The 26,195-nt window shown below is 41.1% G+C and overlaps 1 protein-coding gene across 2 annotated transcripts in view; it reads left to right on the forward strand.

The window, feature by feature from the left end:
* RGL1 (ral guanine nucleotide dissociation stimulator like 1) overlaps window positions 1–26,195 on the forward strand; it is a 153,343-nt gene that overhangs the window by 9,642 nt on the left and 117,506 nt on the right. For both annotated transcript variants that reach the window (XM_079981329.1, XM_079981331.1), the window contains one exon: window positions 10,248–10,408. In XM_079981329.1, coding sequence (XP_079837455.1) covers window positions 10,358–10,408 — 51 coding nt within the window. In that variant the 5' untranslated portion in view covers window positions 10,248–10,357. Of the gene's footprint in view, window positions 1–10,247; window positions 10,409–26,195 lie in introns of those variants that run through there.

Consider the following 26,195-nt stretch of genomic DNA (forward strand, 5'->3'; position numbering starts at 1 on the left):
AAAATATCACGTGTATAAGTCTTTAGTTAGATACATAGTGTTTGTGGGTGCCAGACTCCCCTACATCCCTGTGTCTGGTAGGTGTTAGAATTGAAACAAGGCCTAGAGAGTTAAACTGGATGCCAGACCCTTAATCCCTGGACCCAGTTTACCATGCTCAGGAGATGGCCTAGGAGATGGGCCATTAAGAGAACAAAGGAAAGCTAATCGGCCATTAAGAAAGTACAGGTTCTCGCCACAACAGCAGCAAGAATACTTATCGCAAAGTATTGGAAGACACAAGATCTACCCACTCTGGAAGAATGGCAGATGAAAGTAATAGACTATATGGAGTTGGCAGAAATGACTGGCAGAATCCGGGACCAGGGAGAAGAGTCGGTGGAAGAAGACTGGAAGAAATTTAAAGATTATCTGCAGAAATATTGTAAAATTATTGAAAGTTAAAATGATGTTGGATTGAAACGAAGCGGTTTTAGCAACAAGGTTAAAATGAATCTGTAAAAATAGATTGATAACAGATGAAAATATAAAGTTATAAGGTGTTTAAGATATTGGATTAAGACTAAAACAAAGCGGGAAAGGATTTGCTGAACTAAATAATGTGAATTGGAATACAGAAAAGGGAGGTGTGAGGGAGTCAGGGAAATAAGTAAAGGAAGTATAAGATAAGGAAAAGATGGATTTATTTTTAAGTGTTTTTTCTTTTTTCTTTTGTATTTTGAAATTTTTCTTGTCTATTTTTGTATTTCTCTTATCTTGTTCTCCTTGTTATTTTTCTTTCTTAACCTTTTTTGTTCTGTAAAACCTTAATAAATATATTTTTTTTTAAAAAAAGAAAGTACAGGTTCTGGGCCAGACTCAGAGTTAGTCAGAAGACAAAGGCAGAGTTTGAGGTAGAGTTTTTTTTAGGGTTGGCTGTGATGTGATCTAGAAGAAAAAATGTTGCAGGCTGATAAAGGCAGCAAGCTGGAGAGAGGGTTGGAGCACATATATGTGTAAATAAACCATATATCACGAAGACACCACAGTCTCCACTGTGCCTCATTTCCAGTAGGAAACACGAACCCTGTGTAAGCGCCTGGAACCCCCATAATTTTGCACCGCTTGGAGATTAGGGTGGTGTGCAACAGTAGTAAAAATACATGGATCACTGAGCTTTGGCTCTGTACGCTTCTTAGGGTGCTGGCTATCTTCCTGGAGATCTGATGTGAGGGCAGTGGGCTTTCAACTCTCTTTTAAGCTGCAGTTCCACCTATACTCAGCCTGTATCTGCAAATAGACACAGAAATTGCAAAAGGCCAGTTAGCCCCCAGTGAGCTCCTTCTGGAGGGAACCAAACCTGAGTAAGTTCTGGACATTGGAACTTCTCCAAGAAATGGGTGAATGCAACAATCTATAAAAGTAGTCAGATTTCGGCACTTTATCTCCTTGTCTCGCGCTAAAGTTACCCTCTGAGGCAGGGTGGGGAAACTACTGCTGAGGCTTTTGGACCTGAGTCCCCACCACCCCTCACCGTTGGCCATGCTTCCTGGGGCTGGTGGGAGCTGGGCATGTTTCCCATCCTGCTGTAGACACTGTCCTGGTATATAATAATTGGGGCTAAGGGTGCTCAGGAGGGTGGGGAAGTATGTCTTGGCTCTGAAGAACTGAGCCACCAAGCCTGAATGGTAAAAGAGAAATCATCACAGCTGATGTATTTAGTTTTGCAACTCAGTGCTGAGTAGGAATTGCTCAGCAGTGAACATTATTTCCCAAGAGAGATTCACTAGGATAATGCAAAAGTAGCCTGGTTTCTATTTTTTAAATTAAATCCCAGTAACAAATACTATTGTTTAGAGAGTGGATTGGAGTGAATAAATACATGGAGTCCCATTGGAAGAGAAGAATGTTATCTTAGAAAGCAGTGGAATGAAATATTCCACTCATTCCAAACTCATGCTTTTCAGTATTTTATAACAAAGTCAGAAAAAGGCTTGTGTGTGCGTGTCAGCAAGCAAAAAGAGATTTTTGTGTGACTTTTACTTCTCAACGGAGACGGAGTTGGACATGGATCATGCAACTTTGTAAATGGTTTTGGAGCAGCTGGTGGAACAAAACAATAAGCTGAATTCCTTCTCTAAAATAGTTGCCAAACTGGCCATTTTCTACATCAGGCCAAGCTATGCTTTATTCTGCTTTGCTCTCTGAAGTCATTGCATCTTATCGTAGGAGCTAGTCAGCCTTGTGCAGCAGAATAATAAGTGATCTCCCCTCACCCTCTGGTTTCTTTGGTATCTGCTGGGTTCTTCCTACAAAAGCCTGATTATGTGCAGGCCCACTTTACAATGGGTCGTGTACAACTAAGTTTTACTCAGAGTAAGCCCATTGAAATTAATGGAATTGTTAGTCATGTTCCTTAATTTCAGTGGGTCTACTCTGACTAGGACAAAGATTAGATACAACCCATTATCTTCCCTCCCATATCTCCACCCTCGTGAGGGAACTGTGACATCCTAACAAATTAACAACTCAGAGGTTTAGTATTAGGGTTCCTCACTCCTTGGTATCCTTCCACTACAGATATAACACTCCCCCTCTAAAATAATACTTGCACAGAGTATATATAAGAGTGTTGTAAACATTTACACAATGCTGTACAATAGTTGAATGGCAGGGAGTGATGTTTTCTTAGCTTTATCAGCTTCCCAATCTGTGTGTCTGTTCCAGAAAAGGCCGCTATTCAAATGCTAAAAGTACATGTGCATCCAACTTTAACTTTGCAGCTGGAGAAAAAAGTAACAGGTGAATATATTATTGATCTAAAGCAGGCTTGTGCCTGATATACTGGCAACTGTTATGTTGATAGTGTGAAATGAATTATTTCATACTACTAATAATATATAGAATCTGTTTTTCAAATCACATAGGGGTATTCTTTCAGTGCAATGCCTTGCTGTGGGATTAAATTCAAAACTGAAGTCTCAGAGAGTGAGGACTCTACCTCTTAACTCTTACTTTGATGATTTCTTCACATTCTTCTTGAATGCATATGTTGAAACTTATTCACATAACAAATTTAACCCATGTGCAACAGACTTCAAACAGATCACCCATTAATTTATGCAACAAAGTCCTTTTTTGGTAAAGATTTTGTAATGAGTAAATCAGCCTTCAGTAAGACCGGAGATAGTAAATGTTGTTGTTGTTGTTGTTTAGTCGTTTAGTCGTGTCCAACTCTTTGTGACCCCATGGACCAGAGCACGCCAGGCACTCCTGTCTTCCACTCCCTCCCACAGTTTGGTCAAACTCATGCTGGTAGCTTCAAGAACACTGTCCCTCCATCTCGTCCTCTGTCATCCCCTTCTCCTTGTGCCCTCCATCTTTCCCAACACCAGGGTCTTTTCCAGGGAGTCTTCTCTTCTCATGAGGTGGCCAAAGTATTGGAGCCTCAGCTTCAGGATCTGTCCTTCCAGTGAGCACTCAGGGCTGATTTCCTTAAGAATGGAGAGGTTTGATCTTCTTGCAGTCCATGGGACTCTCAAGAGTCTTCTCCAACACCATAATTCAAAAGCATCAATTCTTTGGCGATCAGCCTTCTTTATGGTCCAGCTCTCACTTCCATACATCACTACTGGGAAAGCCATAGCTTTAACTATACGGACCTTTGTTGGCAAGGTAATCTCTCTGCTTTTTAAGATGCTGTCTAGGTTTCATAGAATCATAGAATCATAGAGTTGGAAGACACCACAAGGGCCATCAAGTCCAACCCCCTACCAAGCAGGAAACACCATCAGAGCACTCCTGACATGGTTGTCAAGCCTCTGCTTAAAGACCTCCAAAGAAGGAGACTCCACCACACTCCTTGGCAGCAAATTCCACTGTTGAACAGCTCTTACTGTCAGGAAGTTCTTCCTAATGTTTAGGTGGAATCTTCTTTCTTGTAGTTTGGATCCATTGCTCCGTGTCCGCTTCTCTGGAGCAGCAGAAAACAACCTTTCTCCCTCCTCTGTATGACATCCTTTTATATATTTGAACATGGCTATCATATCACCCCTTAACCTCCTCTTCTCCAGGCTAAACATGCCCAGCTCCCTTAGCCGTTCCTCATAAGGCATCGTTTCCAGGCCTTTGACCATTTTGGTTGCCCTCCTCTGGACACGTTCCAGTTTGTCAGTGTCCTTCTTGAACTGTGGTGCCCAGAACTGGACACAGTACTCCAGGTGAGGTCTGACCAGAGCAGAATACAGTGGCACTATTACTTCCCTTGATCTAGATGCTATACTCCTATTGATGCAGCCCAGAATTGCATTGGCTTTTTTAGCTGCCGCGTCACACTGTTGGCTCATGTCAAGTTTGTGGTCAACCAAGACTCCTAGATCCTTTTCACATGTACTGCTCTCAAGCCAGGTGTCACCTATCTTGTATTTGTGCCTCTCATTTTTTTTGCCCAAGTGCAATACTTTACACTTCTCCCTGTTAAAATTCATCTTGTTTCTTTTGGCCCAGTTCTCTAATCTGTCAAGGTTGTTTTGAAGTGTGATCCTGTCCTCTGGGGTGTTAGCCACCCCTCCCAGTTTGGTGTCATCTGCAAATTTGATCAGGATGCCATCCAAGTCGTTGATAAAGATGTTGAATAAGACCGGGCCCAAGACAGAACCCTGTGGCACCCCACTAGTCACTCTTCTCCAGGATGAAGAGGAACCATTGATGAGCACCCTTTGGGTTCGGTCAGTCAGCCAGTTACAAATCCACTGAGTGGTAGCATAGTCAAGACCGCATTTTACCAGCTTCTTTACAAGAATATCATGGGGCACCTTGTCAAATGCCTTGCTGAAATCAAGGTAGGCTGCATCCACTGCGTTCCCTTCATCTGCCAGGCTTGTAATTCTGTCAAAAAATGAGATCAGGTTAGTCTGACATGACTTATTTTTCAGAAATCCATGCTGACTATTGGTGATCACAGTATTCCTTTCTAGGTGCTCACAGACTGTTTGCTTAATGATCTGCTCCAGAATCTTCCCTGATATTGATGTCAGACTGACTGGGCGGTAATTATTTGGGTCCTCTCTTTCCCCCTTTTTGAAAATAGGGACAACATTTGCCCTCCTCCAGTCTCCTGCAGCACCATAATTCAAAAGCATCAATTCTTCGGCGATCAGCCTTCTTTATGGTCCAGCTCTCACTTCCATACATCACTACTGGGAAAACCATAAATTAAAAGTAAATATTACTCTTAGTAAATATTGCATTTATAGATTTTATCACTGGGACCCACAGCTCACAAATAGGTTATAATTTTCTTGAGGATTCTTCTGGCAAGTTAGTTAGCTGTGCATCGTCTGTGTTCATGATCACTTCAAGAAGTCATGACATGTGAGCCAAACATTACATCAGAATTGGTCCTTTGCTAATCTGCTTATTCCCTGAAAAAAGATTTTTGCCCTTTCAAAAAGAAACTGTGTCCTATTGTAATGTGATCATGACTGTTTTTGTTATCTCATTTTAAAATCCAATTATCACTTTTAAAAAAATAATCTGCTAAGATTGTAGCTTTATTGTTTTATAGAAACTCTATCTCAGTAAAGTCTTTTTGAAAGGAAGGAAAAAGAGACAGACATAGACATCTGGGTACAGACTTGGATTTTACATGGTTATAAAAGTCATTTGGTCTCAGAATAGGTTTGAGGGTTTTAAATTGGTGCTTTGTCTCTGCTGTTATAACATGCATAAGATCACAGAAAATTGTAGAAACATTTTTCTCTTTTAAACAAAAAATTGGTCCCCGGAAGTGAGGGAATTGATTATTTTATTTTTCAAAACAAATGTCTAAAACTCAGAAGAGAGTCCTTTCCAGATTTATCTATATCTCACGTTTGTGGGATTTTGTGTCCCTGAAATGTTAAGTTGATATAGCAATGGAAATATAATAAACAAGAGCAAAACCAAAGTATTAGAGAACGATCTAGACAATGAGGAAAGAAAATTACTACAAGAAAAGACGGGCCTAGTCTTTGTGAAAAAAGTTAAATATCTGGGAGTTAAGTTGTCGGGGAAAAATTTGAACTTATATAAAGATAATTACGAGAAATTATGAAATGAAATTAAGAGAGATCTGGAGATTAGGTCGAATTTAAGATTGTCATTAATGGGTGGTCATTAAATTGTCATTAATTTCGGTGGTCAATGAATGTTGTTTTTGTTTCAAGCCCTCCCAATTATTGACAGTGTGAAATGTTTTGAAGAATGGCAGAAAGTTTTATCTAGATTTATCTGGCAGGGGAAAAAACCCAGAATTAAGTATAAACTACTAATGGATTCAAAAGAAAGAGGGGGATTCTCCCTGCCAGATTTGAAGATCTATTTTGAAGCAGCAGCGCTCTGCTGTATTAAGGAATGGATACAACTAGAGGATACAGATACTAAGATACTAAGATTTAAGAAACTGACAAGAGAAAAATAAACTGAAACCATACGCTTATTCCTGCACTTAAAAATAAACTTGATTATTTGTTTATGTTAACAACTATCTGGACTCCGTGTGTCCCCATGAGAAGCGGGGTGGGGGCAGCGAAGAAAGCAACCGCAGTGGTGGCACAGGGTCAATAGACCGTGAAACGTCCGGGGGCCCTGTGTGATCGCCACAGTTACATTATCACCAGATCAATGAATTGTATAAATTAGATAAGAAAAATGGTTTTGCTTCGGAAAAAACTAAGTTGGAAACGGAGTTGTTGGACTCTAAAGTTAAAAATTTGTCTAAAATGTATAATTTATTGTTGGAATGGCAGACAAAGATGAGCAAGTTAAATCAGTGATGATAGATTGGGCAAGAGACGTGGGACACAATATAATGTTTGAAGACTGGGAAAGATTGTGGAGGAAAGGGGTCAAGTTCACTGCATGCATGGTGTTAAAGGAAAATATTATGTAAATGATGTATAGATGGTACTTAACCCTTGTAAAATGGGACGTGGGTGGCGCTGTGGGTTAAACCACAGAGCCTAGGACTTGCTGATCCGAAGGTCAGCGGTTCGAATCCCCGCGACGGGGTGAGCTCCTGTTGCTCAGTCCCAGCTCCTGCCCACCTAGCAGTTTGAAAGCACGTCAAAGTGCAAGTAGATAAATAGGTACCGCTCCGGCAGGAAGGTGAACGGAGTTTCCGTGCTCTGCTCTGGTTCGCCAGAAGCGTCTTAGTCATGCTGGCCACATGACCCGGAAGCTGTACGCCGGCTCCCTCGGCCAATAAAGCGAGATGAGTGCCGCAACCCCAGAGTCAGCCACAACTGGACCAAATGGTCAGGGGTCCCTTTACCTTTTTAACCCCTGTAAAATGAGCAAAGATTTATCACAACAGTGATAATCTATGCTGGAAATGTAAAGAAAAGATGGGTACCTTTTATCATATGTGGCGGACCTGCCCCAAGGTGAAAGACTTCTGGGAGAAGATTTATAATGAATTGAAAAAAATGTTGAAATATACATTTATTAAGAAACCAGAGGCCTTTCTTCTTGGAATAACAGGTTTGGAATTGCCCAAGAAAGATGTTAAACTGTTTTTTTATGCCACAACTGTGGCAAGAATTTTGTTAGCTAAGAATTGGGAAGCACAAGAAGTCCCTACAGTGGAGGAATGGCAGATGAAGATGATGGATTTTTTAGAGCTAGCCGACCTGACTGGAAAGTCTGCGACCAGAAGGAGGAGGAGTACCAGGAGGAATGGATGAAATTCAAAGATCATTTAGTTAAATATGTTACGATAATTTAATTGGAAAAGCTTGCAAATACCAGATAGGCTTGGGATTTAAACATGTAATGTTAGAGTTTAATAAGTTTAAAGTTAAAATAGAAAGAAAGAAAGATGTTAAGTGATTAAGTTAATTTTATGAGAAAATCGGTTTTGGAAAACTGTTATAATGATATAGACTGAAATTCAACCAAGGGGATTTGAGGAAGCCACTTAACAATGTTACTAAAGGTAAAGGTAAAGGTACCCCTGCCCGTATGGGCCAGTCTTGACAGACTCTGGGGTTGTGCGCCCATCTCACTTAAGAGGCCAGGGGCCAGCGCTGTCCGGAGACACTTCCGGGTCACGTGGCCAGCGTGACATTGCTGCTCTGGCGAGCCAGAGCCGCACACGGAAACGCCGTTTACCTTCCCGCTGGTAAGCGGTCCCTATTTATCTACTTGCACCCGGAGGTGCTTTCGAACTGCTAGGTTGGCAGGCGCTGGGACCGAGCAGCGGGAGCGCACCCCGCCGCAGGGATTCGAACCGCCGACCTTTCGATCGGCAAGTCCTAGGCGCTGAGGCTTTAACCCACAGCGCCACCTGCGTCCCTGAACAATGTTACTAAGATTGGTTTAAATACAGTTGAGATTTATGTTTGTTTGTTTGTTTAATTTTTTGGGGGAAATTAATAAAAAAAATGAAAAAAGAGTATATAGGTATATATAAAACTTTACACTGTGCTTTACACTGTGATAATAGGACCACAGTGAGTGGTCAGAGGAAGAAGAGGGAGCAGACTGCGGTGTTGTCGTGAGCAGGGAGAGGTTATGGGAGAAAGCAGTGCAGAGTCAGAAGCTGAAGAAACCAAGGAGTCTGCTCCTCTTTGAATTTGTCAAATCCTCTTTGAAAGCCAGCCAATTGGTGGCTCTCACTCCCTCTCGTGGTTATGAATTCCATGGATTAACTATTCAGTGTATGAAGAAGCACACCCTTTTGTCTGTGTGAACCTTCCAACATTCAGATTAATTGGATGGCTGTGAGTTCTAGTATTATGAGAGGGATATACATTTATCCCTAACCACTTTCTCTACACCAGGCATAGTTCTATATTCCTTTGTCATGTCAGGGGAGTTGTTCCATGCCATTGATCTGCATTTCAAAATTCAAAGAAGCAGAAATCATAGAATCATAGAATCATAGAGTTGGAAGAGATCACAAGGGCCATCTAGTCCAACCCCCTGCCAAGCAGGAAACACCATCAGAGCACTCCTGACATATGGTTGTCAAGCCTCTGCTTAAAGACCTCCAAAGAAGGAGACTCCACCACACTCCTTGGCAGCAAATTACTGTGACAGCTCTTACTGTGACAGCTCTTACTGTCACGAAGTTCTTCCTAATGTTTAGGTGGAATCTTCTTTCTTGTAGTTTGGATCCATTGCTCCGTGTCCGCTTCTCTGCAGCAGCAGAAAACAACCTTTCTCCCTCCTCTGTGTGACATCCTTTTATATATTTGAACATGGCTATCATCTCACCCCTTAACCTCCTCTTCTCCAGGCTAAACATGCCCAGCTCCCTTAGCCATTCCTCATAAGGCATCGTTTCCAGGCCTTTGACCATTTTGGTTGCCCTCCTCTGGACACGTTCCAGTTTGTCAGTGTCCTTCTTGAACTGTGGTGCCCAGAACTGGACACAGTACTCCAGGTGAGGTCTGACCAGAGCAGAATACAGTGGCACTATTACTTCCCTTGATCTAGATGCTATACTCCTATTGATGCAGCCCAGAACTGCATTGGCTTTTTTTAGCTGCCGCGTCACACTGTTGGCTCATGTCAAGTTTGTGGTCAACCAAGACTCCTAGATCCTTTTCACATGTACTGCTCTGGAAGGATGGGTCTGTTTTGGTCCACATGTTGTTTTGCAATGTGCAGATGAGGTAGAATCATTATTAAATGTGAAATGAGTTGATTTTTTTCTATTCAGAATTCCATCTTGAGGGGGAGGGCTTTACTGAAAGCCTTTTCAAAGGTAAGCACATGATGCCTACTCAGTCACCCCTACCTGTATGCTTGCTGAGACACTAACTGAACTCCAAAAGGTTAGTTAGACAGAACTTAGCTCTTAATTGTTCCCCTTGATTACACTGAGAATGTCAAACTATAACTTTCAGGGCCAGTTGGGTACTATTTCATTGTGGGACTAACACATATGATAATAACTTGCACTAAAATGCTATGGATTTATAATATACAAATCAGCTGCATGGGCATATCTATGCAGGCACAAAGATGACATGTACCTGAAATTTGCATATTATGAACAAATGATTTCCACTTCTGCAATATGTGAAAGAAAATAATTTCTAAATCATCTGATGTATGCTTAAAGGACTGTGTGGACAGGCAGACTATTGAAACTTTGGTGGACTAGTAAATTTTTGTGGGCTTTTTTGCAAGGCTTGGGTATGCTTCTGAATAAAGTGAATATATAGAGATGTAAAAATAAATGGGTCACTTCTGACACTATGACTCTTCATTTGGTACAGGAAGCATATAATGATTCCTACAACTATCTGGTTTTCTGAAGCTTTCCTTGGAGGCCATCTGGCACCCTGTTCCTGAAGCATCTGAAACCAAAGAGATCCACAAGGTCCTGATGTATATGGATGATCCCATTTCAGTATGGCGTGTATTAGTGATGCGGGAGGTAAGCTGACTGCACGTGATTAGTTATTAACATGAGAGTTTGTGGATAGCAAACCAGCAGCATATGTACTCCAGCCCAGGGGCGTAAGAAAGGGGGGGCGGGGCCCGACCCAGGTGCCATCATGGAGGGGGGTGACAAATTATCAAGGGACAATTACTGCCTTACTAGGGCGGTTCATAAAAAACTTTTTTTAAAAAATTCCTGCTCCAAAGGTCTTATCTTACTACACTAGGGATTATATAGCTACATATGACATTTCATGTATATCGGTTACTATCTTGACCCTCCTCCATGAAAATAGCTGTTTATTTGGCCATTTTCTTATGTCGTGAAGGCTGAAACTTCAACAAAGCATGTGCCTTTGCTAGACTCTTTTCGGGCACCTGCTAAAAGCATTCTTTTTTAGGCAAGCATACCTAGATGCTTAGGAAGCTGAAGTAATTTTAACCTTAATATTTTAGCTTTTGTATGTTTTAAAGTAGTACTGTTAATTTTTCTTGATTTTACTGTTGTGTTTTTTGTTTTTTGTTTTGGTAAACCACTTTGCAGGTTTTTTAAAATAAATTTTATTAAATAAATAAACAATAAATATAAATACAATAACACAAGCCAAAACACAATCCATCCTGTAGATTTAAGTATCCGTCCACAGTTGCCTACTTGTTATCAGAGGCTCAGAATCCACATTCCTTTGTAAGAAAACCTGACCTTCCTACGTCTCTGCTCCAGCCTAGAAGGATTTTATAGCGGAGGGCAGTGCTTTTTCCCCTAATTTTTCTTTAGGGGTATTCTCATTTTGACTCAATAAAATCACCATTTTATTGTTCAAATCCGGAAAAATAAATACAGTAAATGGACAAAAGTACAAAGATTCACAAAATGTTTAGGGGGTTTTGTCCCCCCAGAGAAAGCACTGGTAGAGGATAATAATACTTAATGTAGACTCACGATTCATTGCAAGTGTGTGTGGTTTTTTAAGTGTTCAGTTGGACACAAAACATGCAATTGGGGTGACATTGTGCGTTTGGAAATCTGATAATAAACAGCTGTAAAAATGGGGGATGGGGAAACTGACCATGTTGTAAGTGTATCTGTCTGTTAAGCACTTAAATGGCCGACAGTGGCAGCCACAGCATGGACCCAAATTATATAAGGGCAGAATTCACTTTTTCCTGGACTTCCGGGTTGGCGCCATCGCCGAATGGCGGACTCCCTCTGAGCTCCGGAGGGAGTCTGCTCGGCAGGGGCTGGGTTCTACCGCGCCGGCGACGCGGGGACCCTCAAAAACCATGGGCGCTGAAACCCATGGGCATGGTGACTCGGCTGGCACCGTTTGCGCCCCCCCGACCACGTGAAGGAGCCTTTTTAAAGGCTGCGGAGCGGGTGACGGGGGGGTGGTGCTGTGAGTCCTCCGCTTCCCCTGCCGAGCGAAGCCGCATGCCATTTGGCGGAGAGCGCTGACTTCTTCCATTGAAAATCTGGACTTAAAAGAACAACCCGTGAGTAATTGGAACTTGGATTAAAAAGGGGAATAAGTTTTTTCTTAAATTCAGAGCGAGCGGGGGAGGTATAAAAAGGAAGTCAACCTCCCCCCTGTTGTAGAGGAGCTAAAGCAAAGGACCTGACAACTACGATCGAGCGCAACCTTTTCTTTTGATAAAGATATTAATTTCGCGATGGAAAATTATAAGCTGGGCTGGAGGAGAAGAGTGGAATGTGAATTAAAATACAACCCCCCCCGGAAGCCCCGGGAGCGATCCGTGAGAGCGCCTGGAGAAGAAAAAGGAGGGAGTGAAGAAGAAGAAAGAGAGGAGAGCTCAATAGGAGAAAGAGAAGAACTAGAGGAAGGAGACAAAGAACACTAAATTGTACATAGGTTTAATAAGTTAATTAAATAGTATATAACAGATGGCATTAAAAATACTAAACTGGAATGTGAATGGACTGAACAATAAAAATAAAAGGAATCAGATTACTCACATATTACTGAAAAAGAACTGTGACTTAATATGTCTCCAAGAGACGCACATAATAAATAAGCATAAGAGATTACTAAGCAATAAGAGATTGGGAATAGATTTTGTGACATCAGATAGAGTGAAGAAAAGAGGGGTGGTAATATACATAAAGGAAAAATATGATCCACAATTATTATACAAAGATGACCAAGGGAGAGTAGTCATTGTTCAAATGGTGTTTCAGGGAGAAAAAATAATTGTTGTGGGAATATATGCCCCAAATGATAAAAAATCAGCCTTTTATTTGGAATTAGGAGACAAATTGATGGAATGGATGGACCAAAAAATGATATTGATGGGTGACTTTAACGGGGTGGTGTCCCCAAACCTAGATAAGTCAACAAAAAAACAGGAGAAGAAGGAAGGTAAATTACCGAGATCCTTCTTTGATATGGTAAAAAATCTGGGACTGATTGATGCGTGGAGACTTAAAAACCCCACTACAAAACAGTATACTTTCTTCTCAAACCCAAATCAGAGTTGGGGGAGAATAGACAGCATTTGGATTTCGAAGGAACTAACTCAAAATCTAACTAAATCGGAAATTCTTCCAAGAACTATATCTGATCATAATGCGGTCTCCATTGAGCTAAAAGGTAGAGATATCCGAACGGTTAGATGGAGGATGAATGAATTTTTATTTAATGATCAGAAGATTGTAAATAAGGCAATAGAGACAATAGAAGACTATTTTAAATGGAATTTAAATGGGGAAATTGCTATAGAGACTGTGTGGGACGCAGGAAAGGCAGTTATGAGGGGCTTCTTAATACAGAAAAATAGTCAAGTAAGAAAAGAAAAAGAGACAAAGAAGGAACAGATCCTAACACAGATTATGGAAAATGAAAGAAAGTTGACTATCAACCCCAATGAGGAGATCGCAAAACAGAATATAAAGATATTACAAGCTAAATTTTCTACAATAATCGACCAAGAGGTAGAATGGAAAATTAAAATGATGAATCAGAGAACGTTTGAGTCAGCAAATAAGATAGGAAAATACCTGGCGTGGCAAATAAGAGAAAGAAGAAAACAAAATACGATTAGTAGGATAAGGGAAGGAGAAAGGATTGTGGAAGAGCCAAAAGAGATAAGAAAGATATTTCAAAAATATTACAAGGATTTATATAAAAGAGGAAAGGAAACAAAGCAAGAAATAGACCACTTTTTACAAGTGCATCACCTAAAACGAATTTCAAAAGAAGAAAATGAGATATTAGACCAGACAATTACTCAAGAAGAGATAAAAAAGGCTATTAAAAGGATGAAAAGTGGGAAAGTCCCAGGGCCAGATGGCCTTTCGGCCAAATATTATAAAACATTAAGTAACCAAATATCCCCAGTGCTAGGAGAAGTGATGAATAATATATTAAAGGAAGGAAGGATCCCGAACACCTGGAAGGAAGCATATATTACTTTGATTCCTAAAAAAGATGCAGATACTCTGGAAGTGAAAAACTATAGGCCAATTTCATTATTAAATAATGATTATAAACTATTCACAGATATAATGGCAGAAAGACTAAAAAAGGTTTTGAACAACAAAATACATAAAGATCAAACGGGTTTCCTTCCAGGGAGGCAATTAAGGGAAAATGTAAGGAATCTGATAGATATTATTGAATATTTGGATATGAGTATAGACAGACAAGCGGCCTTGGTATTTATAGACGCTGAAAAGGCGTTTGATAACATCTCATGGGAGTTCTTGAAGAAAAGTCTGGAAACGATGGGAATGGGAGAGAAATTTAGAAGAGGGATAGAAGCAATATACAAGGAACAGAAGGCAAAATTGGTAATAAACAACACCACAACAGAATATTTTGGTATATATAAAGGAACTAGACAGGGTTGCCCCCTGTCCCCTTTACTGTTTATAACGGTACTAGAAATACTGAATGAGAGACTGAGGGGGGCAACAGAAATAAAAGGAGTGCAGGTAGGAAAGAGGGAATATAAAATCAAGGCCTTCGCAGATGACATCGTACTAACTTTAGAAGACCCAAAAAAGAGTGTAAAAGAAGCTTTACTAAAGATTGACGAATTTGGAGCCGTGGCAGGACTTAAGATAAACAAAAATAAAACCAAAATGTTGGTTAAAAATTTAACAAAGGAAGAAATAATAGATTTAGAGAGAAGGACGGAAATTGCAGTAGTTAAGAAAGTGAAGTATCTTGGGATATGGGTCACAGCTAAGAACATAAATTTATATAAGGATAACTATGATGTCACCTGGAGGAGTATAAAGAAAGACATGGAATTTTGGGGGAGGATGAAACTCTCCTTTTTGGGGAGGATAGCTGTTGTCAAAATGAATATTCTGCCTAGAATGCTATTTCTATTCCAGACCATCCCCATACTTAAAGACCTAAAACAATGTAAAGAGTGGCAGAGAGTCTTGGCAAAGTATATCTGGCAGGGGAAAAGGCCACGGATAAAAATGAAAATTTTGATAGATAAAAAAGAAAGAGGGGGCTTTTCTCTCCCGGATCTAAGTCTATACTACGAAGCGGCCTGTATACTTTGGTTAAAAGATTGGATAAAACTGGAGAATAGAGATCTACTGGATTTAGAAGGCTTTAATAATTGGTACGGATGGCATTCGTACCTTTGGTATGGGAAAGTGAAGGTCCACAAGAGCTTTCTAAATCATATTTTTAGAGGACCTTTATACCAATCATGGGAAAGGAATAAAAATCTCCTTGAAAGAAAGACCCCATGGTGGATCTCACCAATTGAGGCTTTAACGGTGAAGAAAACAAACATGGAGGAAAAAAACGCCACCTATGAGGAAATGTTAAGAAAAACAGACCAAGGGCCAAGACTTAGACCTTATGAAGAGATAAAAAATCTATTCACTGGGTGGTTACAATACCACCAGGTGAATGACTTGCTAAAAGAGGACAAGAAGAAGTTGGGTTTTGATGACAAAAAATCAAAATTCAATGTAGAAGTAATAGAAGGTAAAAACAAAACCCTATCTAGAATCTATGACATACTTTTAGAGTGGTATACAAAGGACGAGGAGGTGAAGGAGGCAATGATTAAATGGGCAATTGACTTTGGTTATAATATCGATTTTGAAAGGTGGCTGGAAGTGTGGAATTGTAATATAAAGTTTACAGCATGTATGTCTCTGAGAGAAAATGTTTGGAAGATGCTATATAGGTGGTACCACACCCCTGTGAAGTTGGCCAAAATGTATAGACTAAAAGATAAGAAATGCTGGAAATGTGGGGAGGTGGAGGGTGACCTATATCATCTATGGTGGACATGCAAAAAGGTGAAAGGCTTTTGGGAATCGGTTTACAATGAGCTTAAAAGAATATTTAAATACACTTTCCCCAAAAGACCCGAAGCCTTTTTGCTGGGAATGACGGGTAAAGATATTAAGAAAGAAGATAGAACGATATTCCTCTATGCCACCACAGCAGCGAGAATTTTATTGGCACAATATTGGAAAGTGGAAACTATCCCCAATATAAATGATTGGCAAATTAAAATGATAAATTATGCTGAGCTTGATAAATTAACAGGTAAATTAAGAGACCACGATGAACAGAAATCTCTGAATAATTGGAGTAAATACTGGAACTATATTGGAATAAATGCTTAATGTGATTGGCGGGGTCAGAACAATACTACCAGCGTGTGAATTTAGGCCTATAGATTAAAAATCAAATACGTAATGGAAGCAGATATTTGATACTTACCAAAAGGATGGAAGGAAGTCCAGGAGGTGGTTTTTGCGTGTGTTTTTTTTTTTTTTTTTTAATCGTTTACTGTTTTGTGAAACAGCCAGATTAATCTATCTTTGTATAGTTAGAGAGAGGAAAAAGTTGGCTTGTATATCCTGACGCTTTTTTTGTGTGTTTTTTTTGTTATAATTTTTTCTTTTGAATCTGTTTGTAGGTTTGTTATGTGTATAACCTCAATAAAAATGTATTTGGAAAAAAAAAAAAAAAAGAGAGCGCCTGGAGAGGAGAAATAGAGGTTTTGACAGCTGTCAAAGGAGCTGCCAAAACTGAAGAACAAAAAGAGAACTTTGTTACGAGGACTTTGCTGGTTACATTTGTTATAAATTGGATATAAACTGTTTAAAACAAGGAATAATAAGTTACTTTGACTGGTGGGTGAGATCGGGAATGAAACTGAGTTACTATAATCCCTCTAGAGGAGCTGTGGGTTATTACAAGTATCGCTGGCATGGAATTTGAATCGGACATTTTATCTCCTGGGAAACTGCAGAAATGGAACACTATTTTGTCTACAGAGGTCTACACACTAAAGGAAACAATAGATTTATCTATTGAAGAATGGAAGGGACTTGACGTAATGTTTTGTTCCTGAATAACAAAGCCTCTGTAGAGGAATTACAAGCTTTTTGGAATTAGAACATTTGTGCAGGAGAGCAGGGGGAAAAAAAGGAAAAAAAAAGAGGAGAAGAGAGAACATCAAGAACAACAAGAAAAACAAGAACTGGACAAAGTTGGAAGATAGACCCTTTCTAAGATTGGACATTTGAAATTAAAGATGATTAAAAGACGGTAAAGATTACTAAAAAGACGGCAAAGCTGACTGGTGAAGGATTATGGCTTAGATTATGGTTCAGATGTGGGAGCTCCAGGAGACAGTGGATTTGATGGACATTGGGAACGCAACCGGGAAAGGGGGGAGGGAAATTTGGAATCCAAAGGGTATTAAATTATATTTTATTCTTTTTTTAATTCTTTTATGTTAATCTGTATCTTATATTAAAGAGGGGAACTCGTGGAAGGGAACAGGTCGATTTTAGGGGATAGGAAAATATTTTTTAAATTGGGTTAATGATAATAATTTTAAAATTTGGGGTAAGAATTTGTTGAATCTATTTGAAAGAATTGGAATACAGGAGGGGGTGGGGAGGGGGAAGTCCTGGAAAGATGATATTGAAAATAAGGCCTTAAATTTGGATGTTTTTCTTTTTTTTGTTATATTTGAAAATCTTTAATAAATATTATTTAAAAAAAAAAAATTCACTTTTTCCTGTCCTTACAACAAACTGCCCAAACCATGTTAGACCACATTGTTTTTAGTCAGAACCTGCTCTTCTTCACCTTCATCTTTCAGCAAATGATGTTGCCAAACCAAGATAGATTCATAAATGAATTGTGGTAGATAAGAACCACTGATTCCTATGGAGAAACCACCACTGATCAGGGGGTAAGCAAGGACCAAAGCACACAGGGCGTTCCTGTGTTTGGGGAATATGGAGGTTCACATACAGTTTCTTATGGGAAATTTATGTAGTTGGAAAATCTGTTTTAAAGAAACACTGTTCCTTTGCTTGGGACTGAAAACAGGAGGAAAGAATCATGTCTTACAGCACCATCCTATAATGACTATTAGGAAGTAAACCCCATTGAGCTCAGTGGAGCTTACTCTAAAGTAAATGGGTATAGGATGGCAGACCTAATCCTTGCTTGCGTTTGAGTCCTGGCTTAATCCAATGTGTAAAGCAGGGGTCAGCAACTTTTTTCAGCTGTGAGCCGCTCCATCGTCCCTCAGTCCTTGGGGGGGGAGGGGCGGACTATATTTTGGGGGGAAATGAATGAATTCCTTCCTATGCCCCACAGAGATGCATTTTAAATAAAAGCATACATTCTACTCATGTAAAAACACCAGGCAGGCCCCACAAATAACCCAGAGATGCATTTTAAATAAAAGGACACATTCTACTCATGTAAAAACATGCTGATTCCCAGACCGATCGCGGGCTGGATTCAGAAGGTGATTGGGCTGCATCCGGCCCACGGACCTTAGGTTGCCTACCCCTGGTGTAAAGCTTTCCCTCTGAAATGTGCTACTACATATTCCCTCTGTTCTCTTACAATAGGAATATTAATTGCTTTGTGTCGTTCCATACACTTTTTTTTTAACAAAACATGAGACTCACAAAGTGGTTATTAGAGTTGGGCCCCAATTAAAATGAAATGGGAGGGGTGATGGGCTATTGCTTATCCAAATTAGGAAAAGACAGACTTCAGGCTTGCAGGATCTATTTTGTTTTCTACTACAACCCCAAGAACCACCAACCAGCGCCTGATGCAAAAGATAAACTAAGAATTAAAGAACTTAGAGCCCAGGAATGTTCTTTGAATACTAGAAATAAACAAAGCTCACAGTCCTCCCACACAGAAATCCCAGCCTGGTTACACCAAGCTTTCTTCTTCATTTCAGCAGTATAATTTTGTTGGTAGCGGCAACAATCCTGAATGATTTTTTGTCTTTTTATAGCAAATGGTCATGATAATCAAATGCATTTCATTGGCTTTTAAACTTGTAACCTGTGAGCTAGTGTGTGATTGTGGATGGAGTATCAGTACTGAGCTGGGGTGCAGTTGATTTAGCCAAGTGGCTTTTTGTTGTTTATCAAACAAACCCACAAATACTCAAACAATGTTCTGGAATTAAATGATTGGACTCAGCTGTATGGGAGTGATAAGGCTCAAGAGAAATGAAGCAAAATTGAAGTTGATTCAGTACTGAAAAATACATCCAGATGAGGAATGGATTCCAACCACTTTGTGGGGCACTCAGCAGTGTTGTTCAGCCGACAGTAAGGCTTGTATCAGTGGGAGGGAAGCAATTTTCAGTGATTTCCACCCACCCCATGCCTGCCCTGACACTTTGTGGAACAGCCGTAGCTCAATAACAGAGTACAATGTTTTGAATGCAAAAAGTTCAATCCCTGATGTCTTCAGGTGAGGTTGGGAATAAATCCTGGTGAGTCGCTGCCAGTCTGTGTTGAAAATACTGAGCTAAATGGACCAATGGTGGATAAGGCAGATTCCTATGTTCCTGGAGCCTTCAACCCTCTGGGGGCAGGTTAAGGAGTGTGGGCGCCTGCAAGGGAAATCACTGTATTTTGTCCCTCTGTTTCATTGACAGAAGCTGAACAACAGCGGAAAAAAAAAAAAAGAAGAAGCTGAACAACAGCGTTGGATACAACCCATTGAGTTTAATTGGGATGCAGCAAAAATACAACTCATTGCTGGGCTGGTTTAGTTAGCTGAATAGTTTGGAATCGGAAAGGGCTAGCGATGTCTTGCCAATTTTCCGCTGGAGACTGCAAGTCGTTTTCTGCTGACTTCAACCAATGTTGGTCTGGGTTGAACTCTAAACTCCCTGTTCCTGTAATAAGATTAACTCCTTTGACACCAGTGGTTTTATACTGAAGCCATTGAGAACACAGTGCAATATCATAGGCGTACAGGGGGCCAGAAAGCTGGGATTGCGCAATTGGATTCTGCAGAGTTTTCTCCTGAGAACTCTGCTGTCTCTCATACCAGGCTGCAGCAGGAAGGACCCTGAAGGGGAAGAAGTGGCTTGCGGCCCATCTGGCCAGAGCTTCTGCCTGGGTGAATTAACAGACTGGTGGTGGGTGGAGAGCAAGGGATGAGAAGGCAGGGATGTCACAGATGGGAAAGGAGAGTTTATAGCTCAGAGATGGAAGAAAGAAGGAGATGTTTCAGTGCCATGATGCCAGAAGGTGCATCTAGAGCTGCAGGGCAGTAGACAGCACTACATACGCCATCGGTAGTTGCATATTGGGGAGCTTTTTTCCCTAAGGCCAATTGTATCACAGAGATTGTGGCTGGGGTGTGGGAAGAGATTAAACCATCCTTCCCCAACCTTGTGCCCTACAGTTGTTCAAGAAAGCAGTCTCTCCTTGGCAGTGAGGGGTCTGTGGTTTGTTGAGTGACTAATGTCTTTGTGACTCATAGTGGCCCTTTTTGCGCTGGAAAGATTAGGAAGAAGGAGTTGGACAAAACATCAGTAAATTGTAAGGGAAATTTGGAGGTCTAAATTGAAATATACTGTTTGTGGAGGCTCCCAATTGATAGTTTTGCTTACAATACATGGTTTTGTTTGTTCAAGTAGATGTTTTGTTTTATATTTTATATTGCCTGTGTTGTATGATTATGTCATAGCCTTTGGCTAGGATAATAAGCTTACTGAACTGAACTGAGTACAGCTCCTGTAAGCCGCAGCCAGTATGATCCGTGGTCAGAGATGCTGGGAATTGTGATCCAAAACATTGGGAGGGCTCTAGGTTGGGAAAGGATGAGTTAAACTTTCCTCCCTGTGCACCGCAGTCCTGGTGGAAATCATCCACGCCCCAGGCTTAGTACTTACTAACAGCAGCAGCCCCAACCCAGATGTGGTTGCCAACATTTAGTGTCTACTGTAGTTTGACCCCTAGGTTTATCTCTCCTTCAGCTAAGCTAAGGCAGAGGGAAAGGCAATCTGCAAGCAGCAAGAGCACCTTTTGCTAAATCCCGACCCAGAAATTCTTCTAGGGATTGGAAAATGACACTTAACCTGCACTCGCCTATTGATGGGAAAAGCCTTCTTCGGTTGGTCTCTTCTGCTTCTGCCTTTACTACTAGGTGGTGACACACAAGTTGAATCCCTGCCTGATGTCCCTTGGCTTAAAGACTGTTATGGGGTCAAGTCTTAACACAGAGGAAGTTAGTTTTGTGAGGGTGGGGCGCTGATTCTTTGGAGGGGCTCAGCTGAAAGAACCTTCAAATGACGTTGAGCAGGAAACAGTTTTATGCCATTTTGAAGGGAGGGGAGGAGGCAGTTCGAGGGTTTGTTTTTTTAAAGCTCAAATATGTTCCCATGGAATGTAAAAGGCAAGTGGATAGGGATATCAAAAAGGGTGTTGTTTTATGAATCTTGGTTGGTGTCATTTTTATCGATCCCCACACCTGAGAATGTTGTTATTGTATAAGTTTTAATTCGGATGTCTACTCCAAGAGCACAAAGTTAATTTTAGCATTTAAGCCACAAAAAATGGCCTAGGCATTCAACAAGCCTGTAGGGCTTTGCCTCCTCTACAGCATGTATAAAACTAATCTTTTGAATGGACTGACCTTTTTGGAAGTAATAAAGCTACATAGCTGGCACCTTTGAAATAAGTGATTACTGGAACTGAGTGAGTCAAACTTAAGCCGAGTTATTGCACCTGCATGGATGGGAAGGGACAAAGTCCTTGGGCTTTGAACTGGTTAAATATAAGAAATGTGGGCAAGTATCCAATTCTTGAGCAGAGAGGGAAGGCAAGAAAAGGGTTGACAGCAGAAAAGCTGCTAAACATTAACTTACAATGATGTCCAGGCTTCTTGAGGAAAAGTGTGGCCTGCATAGTAGAGCAACATAGGTTATGCCTGTGACCTGTGACCTGTCACTTTGCTGCATTAACTCAAAGGGTGTGGCTTGTTACAGTGGTTGGGAGGGCCTGTGGCAACTGCTGTTCATAAATTTATAAAGCTGACAATAGTCCTTTAAGAGGATTAGGTAGTCTGATGGAGCCATCACAGCCCATGATGTACAGTCACTTCTTTTGTCTCATTATTGTCTCCGGTCAGACAGGTTTTACATGTTTTCTGTACCGGTCACAAGTAACCATAGTGCATCATGCCATCTTCAATTCTCTTTCTCTAGCTTTACTGTTAGTTCAGAATGAGTATGAGGGAGAAATTAAGTTTGGTTTTGAATTTAATGTGAACCCACCATATCTGCACTTTCTAAATTCACAGCTCTCTGTGAAAAGTCACAGTTCTCCAAATTTTGTAACGCTATTCTCCAACCAAATAATATGTACCAAAAACGTGTATATTACGTAACATTATACGTGTTTAAAAATTGTATATTATGTGTGTATTAAAATGCAGCTATTCAAGAAAATACCATAACATACAAAATATACTATTTTAGGGGAAATTGCTTGCAAAAGTGCATATATCAGGCAAAATTGCATACAAAAATATTGGGAGGAATCCACACTAAATTTTTAATGAGGACTTTAAAAAAAATCACCATGATCAGAAATGTGGAGAACTGAACTTAAGACTGAAAAAATGAGAAACTGAGAGAAGCTGAAATTGAGAGATAAATCAATCTCTAGGTCTTTCAAGAAAATAAGGGAGCAAAGCAAAAACAGGAAAGGCTTTCTAGCACGAGAACTCCACATCAGTAAAGACTATGCCTACCACCCTTAGGCCCCTGTTTATAGCATAGACTGGTAGGGATGAAGACTGCAAGTACTGAAAAATGCAGGGGCCAGATAGACCTCAGAGACACATCCAACTCCACATAGATAAAGACATTTTCCAGCACTGCATAGCATAGATGACTGCTCTGTACATGTGCAAATATATTTATGTACAGCTACATAAAGGTAAAGGTAAAGGTACCCCTGCCCGTACGGGCCAGTCTTGACAGACTCTGGGGTTGTGCGCCCATCTCACTTAAGAGGCCAGGGGCCAGCGCTGTCCGGAGACACTTCCGGGTCACGTGGCCAGCGTGACATCGCTGCTCTGGCCAGAGCCAGAGCCGCACACAGAAACGCCGTTTACCTTCCCGCTGGTAAGCGGTCCCTATTTATCTACTTGCACCCGGAGGTGCTTTCGAACTGCTAGGTTGGCAGGCGCTGGGACTGAGCAGCGGGAGCGCACCCCGCCGCAGGGATTCGAACCGCCGACCTTTCGATCGGCAAGCCCTAGGCGCTGAGGCTTTAACCCACAGCGCCACCTGCGTCCCGTACAGCTACATAGAAACTTGTAAATCATTCAGTCTTGTATCACACATTAATGAAAAAATACTCTTGCTTGATTAAAACTAACCCATTATTTAAGAAAAGCATTGGGCTTGAACCCATACCCTTAACAGTAATCTCAACATGCTAAAACTATCAAAATACCAGCCCATATCCCTCCCCATTGAATCCTGTTTTACCCTTTCTGGGGGAAATCCAGTAAGTTTCAAAAAGCCTTGACAATTACCTGTTTGCAAAAAATGAATGTCCCTATGGTAGTAAGCTCCCACTGCGAAGCATCCTAAGGCTGCAGTCCAATGCATTAAGCTTCCTTTGAAAACAATGAGGTTACTTTTAAATAGACATGTAGAGGATTGTGCTCTAATCTTTCCCATTCATTTATCTCCACCTGTTAAATTTATGTGTATCAGACTGCTGGTAAAGGCACAGGAGTAGGTCCAGTGGGGGACCTGCTTTCTAGGACTTATAAGAACCTGCTGAACAATGACTGTGAAATGGAGACTTAAAACTGAATACTCCAGGGTGTGTGGAAGGAGCCTATGTTGTGCTTTACTGCCATGCTAGTCTCACCACTTCGAGACTGGGGCAGTGCTAGCATAGGGTGGAGCCACGTTGTGGGTTTCTCTCATGTGACTTGAGCATCTGATGTTACTTTAAATGGTGTGTGATGGAGCTGTTTGGAATAGAGTAGTTGCTTTGGAATACGATCATCAGGCATCCGCACAACATGACCAGTCCAACGAAGTTGATGTTGAAGAATCATTGCTTCTTCCAGTACACTGATATTAGTTCACCTGTCTTCCCAAGTGATGTGTAAAATTTTTCGGAGACACCGTTGATGGAAACTTTTGAGGAGCTGGAGATGGCGTTTATAAGTGGTCCATGTTTCACAAGCATATAGTAAGGTTGGTAGTACAATAGCTTTGTAAACAAGCATTTTGGTTTCCCTGTGATTGTCTCGGTCCTCAAACACTCTGCACTTCTATCGGGAGAAAGCTGCACTCTCAGAGCTCAGGCGATGCTGGATTTCGGCATCAATGTTGGCCCTTGTGGAACGATAACTGCCTAGGTAGGAGAAGTGATCAATATTTTCCAACGTTACACCATTGAGTTAGATTTGTGGTGCTGCAGAGGGGTTATTTTGTACTTGTTGGTGCAGCACTTTGGTTTTTTGGATGTTGAGTGATAGGCCAAGCTTTTCGTAAGCTTCTTCAAAGATATTCAGGATGGTTTGGAGGTCATCCTCTGAGTGTGTGCACACTACAGTCAACAAAAGAGGTTTAAAGACTGTCTCAAGGCAAATCTAAAAAAATGTAGTATAAACGCTGACAACTGGGAAACACTGGCCTGCAAGCACTCCAGTTGGAGAACAGCCTTTACTAAAGGTGTCATGGGCTTTGAAGACACTTGACCTCAGGACGCAAGGGAGAAACATGCTAAGAGGAAGACACGCTTGGCAAATCCACACCTTGCTCAACTCCCTCCCGGAAACCAATGTCCCCACTGTGGAAGGATGTGTGGATCCAGAATTGGCCTCCACAGTCACTTACGGACTCACTGTTAAAACCGTGTTTATGGAAGACAATCTTACTTGGCTACGAGTGATCACCAAAGAAGAAGAAGATGGAGCTGTCCCGTGGCTGCTCCCGTGATAATGTGGGATGGGGCCACAGGGTGCCAGGGAGATGGCAAGACAGGGTGGCATTAAATGTAGGAGGTGTATGTTCAGTGGATAGGCTAGTACCTTTTGTTGTGTCCCCCAAGGCTGTAGCAGTCACCTAAATTTGAAAAGAGAAACAGTCTCTGTGAGCAGCACCATGCCTGTAGATTGCTTTTTGGTCATTAAGTTTTTTGAAAGCTTGAGCCCAAAAACTAATATGGAAGAGTGTGGTGAGGGAAGCCTCCCTTACCCACTTCACACTGTCTTATTTTTGCCAGAGTGGTGGTGGGGGTGCATTCTGAAATTTGGCATGGAAACTGCTCTCGCTGGGAAGTGCTTAGAGTTTTGGCTTTGAATTAAACAAGTTATGAGCCTTGGAAAATCCTGTACTGGGAATGCAATTTAGACTTTATCCACAGAGCTTGTCAACTGTACAATTTAAGTTGTGCATGCATGCATAGCTAACCTTATTCTCCAGTGCAAATTATGGAAAGAAGGACTGATACCTGTGGCCCTCCAGATGCTGTTGGACTTCAGATGCTCCAGATGCTGGCATGGTCAAGAGTCAGGGGTGATGGGAGATGTAGGAGCAACATCTGGAGGGCAACAGGTTGCCCACCTCTGCCCTATAAAGCTGCAGTCAAGCTTTCCAATTCCCCCCTCCAGCAATGTAGAAGGCAATGCCACGTCCCTATGCATGGAGGTGGAGCTGCCAGTCCACATTGCAGCCATGGCTTCTCTTGGAGAGTCACAGCATGCCAAACCCAATCAAGAATCAGTGTGAATGTATGCAATCTAAATAAATTTCTACATATTGGTGTGCATTAAACAGGTAAATAAATGTGCCAGTTTGGATGACTGGGTGGTGCTGATTCCATTTCCACTTTTGGGCCCAGGTGTGCACAAATGGCTTTGGGTCCCTGGCCTCCCTTCCTGTCATTTTGGAGACATGTGAGCAGAGGAGGGGAGATGTAGCAAGCTGATTTTTTGCAGTGGGTCAGCTTAAAATGTCACACTGTCATTTTCTTACCTCTTGATGCTGGATGCTGAGCTGGGCTTCTGAGAGTTTGCAGCATTCTCTGTTTTCTAACATGATAACATGTCAAAGGCTTATTCTCACAGTAAGATCAAAATCATCAGTGAAATTGCAGGGGCACACCTCTGTTTAAGCATCTGTCACTGAAATGTGTGTAAAGTATTATGTCCACATCAGTATTTACATGCCATTGCGGTTCCCAAAATTATGCCCTTTTCTGTAATGCCTCAATTAGCTCTCAGTAACAATTTGCTTTATTGTGTAATTTTTGTAGCTCCCCAGACTAATGTAGACCTCCTACCTCCCTCACTTCTCTGTTTGTTTCTTTGGATGAGAGCAGTAGTGGGCACAACTGGGGAGAATCTAGGGATAATAATTTTTGTAACTGGAAATCTGATCAGTGAATTTTTGGAAGGGGGAACAATTTGAAGGGGAATCTGGGAAGGAAATTGATGTGTAAAGAGGAA

This window comes from Podarcis cretensis (genome assembly GCF_951804945.1).
Source record: "Podarcis cretensis genome assembly, chromosome: 6".
In the NCBI taxonomy this organism is placed as follows: domain Eukaryota; kingdom Metazoa; phylum Chordata; class Lepidosauria; order Squamata; family Lacertidae; genus Podarcis; species Podarcis cretensis.